The following is a 9,799-nucleotide window of genomic DNA, read 5'->3' on the forward strand; positions in this document are numbered from 1 at the left end:
GCCCTGTCGTCTCTGTCCATTTGTTCTGCTACATTTTTCTTCTTAAACTTGACACTACATTATAACCACCCCCCTAGAATGCAAACCCCACAACAGCATGGACTTGTGTCTGTCTTGTTCCCCACTGTATTCCCAGGGCATAGAACAGTACCTAACATACAGTAGGTGCCCCAAATTGTTTACTGAGTGAGTTTTGAATTAATTTACCTACTTATTGTCTATCCCCCCCGCCCCGCCCCCCCCCACGTGGCAGCTCCATTAAGGCAGGAATTTTGTTTGACTTACAGCCTGTTGCCCCCCAGTGTCTGGCACGCAGCAGGTGCTTAGTATATTCTTGTAGAATTAGTGAATGAGAGCCCCTGAAACTAGGTTTCTATGAGCCAGAGCTGTGGCAACCAGAGAGCCAAAGGCATCCCACAGTCATTTCATCTGTTCCACAAAATGCTGATCCGCACTCCATCCAAAACAATGACTTAGATTAGTCCTAGCCTCCTGTCTCCGCCAGTACCCTGCCAGAGCCTGCTGGGGGAATGGGGCAGGGGGACTGGAAGGTGAGGGGTGAGGTGGGGCATGGAGGGGTAGGAAGGCATGGTAAATGAGAAGAGTAGGAAAGGGGTGGTGTGAAGATGGAACAGAGACCGGAAGGTATAGACCTGTAGTTCCCAAGGCCTGGAGAAGTCTGAGGAAAGACAAAGGACCGAATCTGGAGAGACAAACAACACTTTAGGGGTGGATTTTAAGTGGGCAGGGTCAGTGCTGGAGAAATCTGGGGAATTTGGCATTGGGAAAGGATGGGGCCCAGGACAACCAGGGTTGCACCTCTTTGGAGGGACAGCTGGAAGCAGAGTGAGTGGTGGAGGGTGGGGAGAGGGCAGGTCCAAAGAGAGGGAGCCTGAAGAGGGAAAAACAGGGAGTTTTAATCCAATGAGAAAGGGGGAGAGGCTAACTGTTCTTGGGTAAGGAGATGACTTGCTGGGATAACTCAACCGGCAGAGGGGGCACGGGCTGCTTCTGGAAGCAAGGCTTGGCCTGGGTCCTGATAGTAGTGACTTCACCCAAACTCCCACCTCCCTCCACAAGAAAATACAAGACACTAAGATTTTTAAAAAATATTTTAAATATATTTTTTTTATTGATTTCAGAGAGAAAGGGAGAGAGAGAAACATCAATGATGAGAGAGAATCATTGATTGGCTGCCTCCTGCACACCCCACACTGGGGATGGAGCCCACAACCCAGGCATGTGCCCTGACTTGGAGTAATCGAACTGTGACCTCCTGGTTCACAGGTCAATGCTCAACCACTGAGCCACGCCGGCCAGGTGACAGTAGTATTTTTTAATTAAAATAATATTGAATATCAACTGTAATTGACAAATTAAAAATGTTTAAAGAAAAAAAATTTTTAAAAGAAAAAAATAGCTCAGCTGGAGTGGCTCAGTGATTGAGCATGGAACTATGAACTGGGAGGTCACAGCTGGATTCCCAGTCAGGGCACATGCTCGGATTGCAGTGGGGGGCATGCAGAAGGCAGCCAATCAATGATTCTCTCTCATCATTGATGTGTCTATCTCTGTCTTTCTCTACTTTCTTCTCTGAAATCAATAAAGAGAGACAAAAGAAAGAAAGAAAGAAGGAAAGAAAGACAGAAAGAAAGAAAGAAAGAAAGAAAGAGAGAAAGAAAGAAAGAAAGAAAGAAAGAGAGAAAGAAAGAAAGAAAGAAAGAAAGAGAGAAAGAAAGAAAGAAAGAAAGAAAGAGAGAAAGAAAGAAAGAAAGAAAGAAAGAGAGAAAGAAAGAAAGAAAGAAAGAAAGAGAGAAAGAAAGAAAGAAAGAAAGAAAGAGGGAGGAAAGGAAAGAAGGAAGGAAGGAAGTTAGTTTCCCTTCCCACAATCTGAGGCAGGCGGTCCCAACTCCAGTAACGTAAGGGCGAGGGCAGTAGTCTCACCGTCACAGGTGCCCTCGGGGCCCGCGTTGTAGCCAGGGTCGCAGTCTCGGACGCAGCGGTAGGAGCCGGGGGAATTCTCACAACGCTGGGAGCCGCAGAGGGCCGGGCCCCGCTCTCGACATTCATCCACGTCTGGGAGGTGAGACAGGGCGATCAGACGGGGGAAGCGGGGAGGCAGGGAGGCAAAGGAGGACATACGGGGGAGTCGAGGAGAGATGGCAGTCAGGGCGGGGACGCGGGGACGCGAAGAGGGCAAGAGAAGAGGTCAGAGGAGGGAGCCCGGAGGCAGAGGGAGAGGGGGCCGGGCCGCGCAGGCCTCTCACCGAGGCAGGAGGCGAGGTCGGGGCTGGCGCGGTGTCCCGGAGGACAGACGCACTCGAAGGAGCCGTCGGTGTTGGTACAGATGCCGCTCTGGCAGAGGTCCTCCTCGCTGCATTCGTCCACGTCTGCGGGACAGAATCCAAAACCCGACCCACCTCCTCCTCCGCTCCCTCTCCCGGGCCATGCCCCTCCACAGCCCGCTCCCCGCTCCCGCCAGTCTTAGGCTCCTCCCTTCTCAAGCCCCACCCTCCGACGGGGTTCGGCCCATTCCTTTCCAACCACTGCCCAGCTACCCAGACTCTGCTCTCCCCTGTCCTCTCCCAACCCCTCCCCTCCCATCTCAGCCCCAGGCCCCAGAGGCTCCGCCCCCAAAATGCGACCAGACTCCATCCAGGATTCAGACTCCCCATTCCTTGTCCTGCCTTTTCCTGGTATAAGACCACCCTTTCCGGGCCTGGGCGCAGCGTGGGTACAGACCGAGGCAAGAGGCTCCACGGGGTCCGGGCCGGTAGCCGGGGGCACAGGTACAGGCATAGGAGCCGTCGGTGTTGAGGCATTCACCGTGGGGGAAGCAAAAGTCGCCCTCCAGGCACTCGTTCACGTCTAGGGTGTGCGAGACAGAGCTGGGGGGTCACCGGCCCGGCCCTTGAGACCCAAGCCCCGCCCACAAAGCAGCCACCTCGCCCCCAAGCCGCATGCTCTGTTGGGTGGGCTCTTAGGCTCCATCCACAGCTCCTCTGTCCAGCTTCCAACTCTCCAACAGGCTTCGCCCAGGAACCCATGCCCATCTCAGGCTCTCCGTCCCTGGCCCCATCCTGCCCACCTGCGCAGGGCCCAGGCCGGCCAGGCGGCGCCCGGTAGCCAGGCGCGCAGCTGCAGTGGAAGGAGCCTTCGGTGTTAGTGCAGTGGCCATGGGGGCCGCAGGAGGCGCCCGAACTGCATTCGTCCACATCTGTAGGAAGGGGGGTTCCAGAAGGGGTCCAGAAAAAACGGGGACCCATGTAATACTTTCAACAATAAAGATTTTTTTAAAAGAAAGAAGGGGTCTAGTCTAGAGACACACCGGACAGATTCCGTTGGGTGAGGGGTCTACAAGAGGTGGTGGGCAGTGTCTTGGTTTGGATATGGGAAGGCTCCATGGAGAAGTGGGCTGGGGAGACCCGGGTTCTCTGATTCTGGGGACCATGATTGGGGGTTCTGCGGGTTTGGGCGTTTGGAACTCCCTGTGCCAGGATCCTGGTACAGGGGTCATAAATTAATTAGGGTAAGGGGTCGGGTATTGTAAACCAGGATCAGGGGTCAGGGTCAGTGAACTGGAGGATCTGAGACCAGTTAGGGTCAGGTGTTATAGTCAGGGTCCAGAGTTCTGCCTCTAGTCAGGGGTTGGGGCTGGGGGTGTGAACCCAGTCAGGCTGCAGGGAAGGGACTCTGAGAAGAGACAGGGGCAGTGAAAGAGAGAGTATCAAGGGTTACACAGAATCAGGGGTTGTAGCAGGGTTATAGTCAGGAGTTATGGTTAGGTCAAAGTCAAGTTCTGGGGTCACATGTCACAAACAGAACTTGTGACCATAAGGACAGGCAGGGTCAGGAGGGTCACATTTGCTATAGAGTTGTGGTAAGGGGTTATTAGCAAGGATCATGGTTAGAGTCAAATGTCAAGTTGAAGGTCTATGAGTCATAGAGTAAGAAGTCACATTCAGGGTCAAAGGTTGTAGTCCAGGTCAGGAACTGCAGTCTGAGTCAGGGGCCCATAGTCTATGTTAAAAGTCACAATCAGGCCCTGGCTGGTTTGGCTCAGTGGATAGAGCATCAGCCTGTGGACTGAAGGGTCCCAGGTTCGATTCTGGCCAAGGGCACATGCCCAAGTTTCGGGCTCGATCCCCAGTGTGGGGCGTGCAGGAGGCAACCAATCAATGATTCTCTCTCATCATTGATGTTTCTATCTCTCCCTCTCCCTTCCTCTCTGAGATAAATAAAAATATGTTTTAAAAAATAAATAAATAAAAGTCACAGTCAGGCCCTGGGGAGTGTGGTTCAGGTAAGGGAACTGAAGTTCAGGTCAGGAGGTTATGGAGGTCTGGGTTGCAGTCCAGGACAGGGGTCACCATCTAGGTCAGAAGTTATAACCTGATCTTACCAGTACATCGGCCACGGTGCAGGTGGTAGCCAGCAGGACAAGCCCTGCACTGGAAGGAGCCCGGTGAGTTCACACATTCCTGCCCAGGACATGCCAGGTGGTTCTCACACTCATCAACATCTGAAGGACAGGGGTGAGTATGGCCTTGAAGGAGTGCTCTCACAGCCCCCTCACCGCCCCCCACCCCAGGCCTCCCTCCCTCCCTGCAAGGCCTCACCCTCGCACTCAGAGCCAGCAGGGCTGGGTTGAAAGCCTGTTGGGCAGACGCACTGGAAGCTGCCTTCTGTGTTCTCACACCGTCCATAGGCACAGGGCTGGGGGCTCCGGGCACATTCATCCACATCTGGAGCAGAGGGGACCAGTGGGGCTGAGGAAGGAGCCTGGACCCATCCACATTGCCATCACCCACCTCAGCCTCAGCGTTGCAGTCTGGAGGCAGCCTCCTGGACTTTGCCCAGGCTGCTCCCTCCTCCCTTGTTTCATGGTCCCTCCACAGCTGCCAGGGCAAGGCCTGGACACCACCTCCTGCATGTGGCCCTCCTGCCTCAGAGCTGTCCCCTCCTCAGGAGTCCCACAAGCAAAAGAGTATCGTTCGAGGAGGGAGGGAAAGCCCACCCGGTGTGGCTCAGTGGCTGAGCGTCGACCTATGAACCAGGAGGTCTTGGTTTGATTCCTGGTCAAGGCACATGCCTAGGTTGCAGACTCAGCTTGTGGGAGGCAACCGGATCAATGATTCTCATCATTGATGTGTCTACCTCTCCCTCTCCCTTAATCTCTGAAACAAACAAACAAAGAAGTATATTAAAAAAAAAGAAAAGTTACCAATCCTCCCCCCACCACAAAAAATAAAAACAAAAAAGGATGTAAAATGGACAACAGCTTCATATTTGGAGAAAGAGGAGGAGACTCTGTAGTCAGACCCTCTCATCCTCTCCGTCTCCCCCACCCTTCTGTGTCTGTCTTCCAGCACTGAGCTCCATAACCCTGTCTCTCTGCGCACCCCCCCCCCATCATGTCTCTCTCCAGTCCCCCAGCAAATGGGGGTGGAGTGCACTTGGACTCAGCACCCTCACCTTGGCAGGGGGCCCCTGGCCCTCGGGACCTGAAGCCAGCCGGGCAGGCACAGTGATAGGAGCCCGCGGTGTTGTCACAGCGGCCTGGCCCACAGGGTGGCGGCTCCTGGGCACACTCATCCACATCCTCTTCACACGCCGAGCCCCGGAAGCCAGCCGGGCAAACACAGCGGAAAGAGCCAGGCAGGTTCTCACAGACACCTCGGCCACAGAGGCCAGGGCTCTGGATGCATTCGTCCACATCTGAGAGGGCGAGGACCGGTGTCATGCCTCCATATGCCCCCCATGCTACCCTCTGCCTCCCTGACTGCCACTGCTTTGATGTGCCACCCTCCACCACCCCGCACTCCATCCTCCATCACTCTCTCCTTGACTCCATCCTTCAGCCACCCTGTCTCTCATTCTAACGCTTCATCCTCCACGTATCTTTTCAATCCCTATTCTAAGCTGCCTGTCTGTCTCCTAGAACTCTGTCTTTCTAGTCCCCACCAGTGGGCCTCCCTCTGCTCTGTCCCCCATAACTGACACATCCAACCTCCATGACTCCGTCGTTCTGTTTCCCACCAGTTGGCCTCTCCGTCCCCATGTCACTGTCTCTACAGCCACAGGCTGCACGTCTGGTTCTCAGAGCCTGGCTTCTGTCTCCCATCAGTCAGCTATGTGTCTTCCTTCCTCATCACTGCCGCTCTGCCCTTCCGCCCCCCTCACATCCCCTTCCTCTCTGCCCCTTCCAGTCCCTCACCTTGGCAGCCTGCTCCGTGGGGTGCAGCCTGGTACCCAGCAGGGCACACGCACAGGAAGCTGCCTGGCGTGTTTTCACAGCGCCCACGGTCACAGGGCGGCGGCACGCGGTGGCACTCGTCCACGTCTGCGGGCACAAACCGGGAGGCTGACACTGGGGCAGACACCCCCCCACCCTTAACCCTCCCCGCAGTAGCGGGAAATGGGGAGGGCAAGGGTGGAGCCAAGCTTAAACCCGAGCCAGGATGGGCGGGAGGCAGAGGCGTAAGGAGTTCGGAGTCGGTAGATTGAAGGCGAGGGCGGGGCTTGAGTGGCGAGATCAGGACAAGGTCTGGGGACCCCACTAGGGGAAGGGCTGAGAGGTGAACCGTGTAGAGGGAAATGTTTGAGAGCAGAGCCTGGGCAGGGCGAGGGAGGAAGGAAAGTTTGGGGGACCGAGCAAAGGGGTGGCAGGAGAGAGGGAAGGGGCGATTTTGGGAGGGGGCACTGACTTGGCAGGTGGAAATCAGGGGTCATGGCCAGTAGGTAGGTTTCGGTAGTCGCAGGACAGAAGGGGGTCTGGGGGCGGGCGGGAGCCAGTCTGGCACATGGAAGGGGCGGGGCCAAGGGTCTGGAATCTGGGATGTGAGTGGGGGAGAGGGGGCGAGGGAGGGCGAAGCCTGGACCTGGTCGCCAGAGAAGGTTGAGCAGTAGCAGAATAGGGACCGGCCCGGGCCGGGAGGGCCTGCTGGGCCGGGAGGAGGCAGTGGAGGGGCCTAAGGGTGAACGAGAGCTAGTCTGGGGGAGGGGCGGGCCCGGGGCTAGGGAGACGGAGTAGGGCCGAAGGGGCTGGGGGAGCGTGAGAGGGCGGGGACGGCTCTGGAGGGACAGCAGGCCCGAGATCCCTGCGGGGGTGAAGCCTGGAGCCGGCTGGAGCGGATTTCTCACCCAGACACTCAGTAGCCCGCGGGCCAGCTCGGAAGCCGGGGCCGCACACACAACGGAAGCTGCCTGGCGTGTTTTCGCAGCGCCCAGGAGCACAGGGCGGGGGCATGCGACGGCATTCGTCCACATCTGAGAGCACGGAGGGGGCTGCTCAGGGGGTGGACCGGCACAGTCCCCCGCCCGCCTCCGCCCACCCACTCTGTCCAGCTCACCAATGCAGTGTGTGCCCTGCGGGCTGAGCCGGAAGCCGGAATCACACGTGCACGTGTAGCCCCTGGGTCGGGGGATGCAGCGCCCTGGGCCGCAGACCTGGGGATTGCGCTGACACATGCCCGCGGAGGGACCTGGGGATCCAGTCAGCCAGGTTCCCCCATCTCTTATACCCCCGTCCCACTTGTCCCAGTATAATCCTCTCAGGTCCTCTGCCTAAAACACCTTCAGGGATGTCCCTCCCCAAGCCCTGTGTCTTCACCTGTGATCATTTCTTTTATGGTGGGAGGTTCTCATCAGATCCCCTCCCTAAGTTTTCCCATAATACCACCCTAAAGTCTCCATTTTAAAATATTTTGCTCTTCAGTTATCTGCCTCAGGTGCATTCTTAGTGCCCGCATGAAAATACTGATTTGCCTAACATTAACTGAGCACTTACTCTGTGCCACACCCCCTGAATCCTCACAGTGATTCCTATTTTACAAGTGAGGAAACTGATTTGCCCAATTAACAAAGAACTTTAAGCCAGGCTGTCCGACTCCAGCTCTCGACATAACCACCACCCAACCCTCCATACCTTTATCTCTTTTTACCCTCCTTAATTCCTCTGGCTGTGGCATCCCCACTTGTCCTATCCTTGAAACCTCCTTCTAAGACCCCCATCTGTAATACCCCATCAATGCCCTGGATTCCCTCTACCAAACCTGGTTCAGGAGCCTCAGGACCAGTCCAGGCCGGGATGCTGGGTTGGGGAAGCTCAGGCCCGGGCCGAGGCTCAGGCCGGGGTTCTGGGCGATGGGTGGGCAGAAAGCCTGGTAAGGAGAGGCTGTCATTGAGTGGAGACCTGGATTTCGGTGCCCCATTTCCTTTCCCTATGGGGCTGGGGCAACCCCTAGAGACAACACACCCTCCCCCAGAAGCCAGCTTACCTGTGGGTGACCGAGGGGTGGAGGGTGGGGCACGGGGCTGGCTGAGGGAAACTCGGGGCGGCTCCTGGCTCAGGGGTCTGGTGTTGTAGCGGAGGTCAGAGGCCGAGTAGTGGTAGCCAGGGCCAGCAGGACAGATCTCCCGAAAACCCTCTGGGAACAGGAAAGGAAGGGAGAGGGACAAAAAGAGGGCATGAAAGCTGGGGGTGGGGGGCGGGGGTCTTGGTTGGGGATGAGGGGTTGGCCTGGGAGTGTACCAGGGGTTTGGGTTAGATGCTGGGATGGGTGGTACCCTGGCCAAAGGCTGGGACATCTCAGAGGCCAAGTGTGGGAGCAAGGATGGTTTTCCCTATTTGGGATGGTGGTGGGGTCTGGTTTGGGGTCTACAGAGACTAGGATGAAGGCCAGGAAACAGTCAGGTCCCTTGTGGGGTCTGGTTTTAGGCAGAAGGTAGGTTTCCAGGGAGGTGACTCAGGGAGGGCCCTGTGTGGGGCGGGGCCCAAGGAGGAGCCTATGTTGAAGGCAGTGTCTCGGGACCTGGGGGCTTGGCTAAAGCATGGGGACAGGAGGGACAGGCGGAGTATCTCAGGAGCTAGGAGTGGCCAGCGCTGGAGGTGATGCTCAGAAGAAGGTAGTGTGTCTCAGGGGTAGATGGGGCCAAGGATGGTTGCGGCCTGGGGCAGAGTTCAGTCTGAGGGTAGCCGGTCTCCGAGGCTGGGGAAGTGGCCAAGGCTAGGGATCAGCCAGGTTTGAGGGCTCAAAGCCTGGGGGCGGGGTCTGAGGCGGGGCCTAGAGGGGGGGGGTAGGCGGGGCAGAAGGCGCTCACCTGAGCCGAAGGGTGGGCAGAGCTGGCAGCCCCGACCCCAGGCTTTGCCCACGCGGCTACAGCAGCAGATCTGTTTGGTGATGTTGCGCAGAATGGGCAGCGAGCAGCCGCCGTCGCGGAGCACGCGGAAGCAGGGCCCCTTGGCCTCTGAGATCACGTGTTGGGCTGGGGGAGGGGAGGAACATTTCAGAGAGGGTTTGGGAGGGCGGGGCATCTGCGAGGGGGGGTATCCAGGGAGGGTTTGGTGGATTCGAGGGACTTTCAGGAGAGGTCTGAGAGGGCCTGAGGCAGAATGAGGGGTCTTGAAGCCTGAAAAGGTTTGGGGCCTGAGGAGAGTCTGAGGGGTGAATGAGACAATCCGAGACGGATCTCGGGGTCTGAAGAAGTTCTGGTGAGGGAAGGTGGAGGATTTGGGGGCCGGGAGGAGCTGAAGGAAGGCTGGGGATCTGGAGACAAAAGGGGTTCTTAGAAATGGCTGAAGAAGGTCCAGAAAGTCCGAGGCGGATCTAATGAGAGACCTGGGAGTCTTGGAGGGTCTGGGGGTGTTTAAGGAAATTAAGGGTCCAGGGAGGTGCTGGGATAGGCCTGAGTGCACAGCGGGACGTGGGACCCAGCCTCGGGCCCGCTCGGTGGCTCACAGATGCAGCTGCTGCGGGATGAGTCCAGCAAGAAACCGTCCGGGCACACGCACGTGTAC

The 9,799-nt window shown here is 57.1% G+C and overlaps 1 protein-coding gene across 1 annotated transcript in view; it reads right to left on the reverse strand.

The window, feature by feature from the left end:
- LTBP4 (latent transforming growth factor beta binding protein 4) overlaps nucleotides 1-9,799 on the reverse strand; it is a 27,884-nt gene that overhangs the window by 7,516 nt on the left and 10,569 nt on the right. Inside the window, exons 8-21 of the mRNA XM_015560939.1 lie at nucleotides 9,741-9,797; nucleotides 9,103-9,267; nucleotides 8,280-8,429; nucleotides 8,055-8,162; nucleotides 7,353-7,484; nucleotides 7,144-7,269; nucleotides 6,218-6,343; nucleotides 5,476-5,718; nucleotides 4,620-4,745; nucleotides 4,403-4,522; nucleotides 3,089-3,217; nucleotides 2,743-2,868; nucleotides 2,268-2,390; nucleotides 1,945-2,076 (exon numbers count right to left, since the gene is read on the reverse strand). Of these exons, the coding sequence (XP_015416425.1) occupies nucleotides 1,945-2,076; nucleotides 2,268-2,390; nucleotides 2,743-2,868; nucleotides 3,089-3,217; nucleotides 4,403-4,522; nucleotides 4,620-4,745; nucleotides 5,476-5,718; nucleotides 6,218-6,343; nucleotides 7,144-7,269; nucleotides 7,353-7,484; nucleotides 8,055-8,162; nucleotides 8,280-8,429; nucleotides 9,103-9,267; nucleotides 9,741-9,797 (1,863 nt within the window). The remainder of the gene's footprint in view (nucleotides 1-1,944; nucleotides 2,077-2,267; nucleotides 2,391-2,742; nucleotides 2,869-3,088; nucleotides 3,218-4,402; nucleotides 4,523-4,619; nucleotides 4,746-5,475; nucleotides 5,719-6,217; nucleotides 6,344-7,143; nucleotides 7,270-7,352; nucleotides 7,485-8,054; nucleotides 8,163-8,279; nucleotides 8,430-9,102; nucleotides 9,268-9,740; nucleotides 9,798-9,799) is intronic.

Source organism: Myotis davidii, unplaced genomic scaffold, assembly GCF_000327345.1.
Source record: "Myotis davidii unplaced genomic scaffold, ASM32734v1 scaffold736, whole genome shotgun sequence".
Taxonomy (NCBI): domain Eukaryota; kingdom Metazoa; phylum Chordata; class Mammalia; order Chiroptera; family Vespertilionidae; genus Myotis; species Myotis davidii.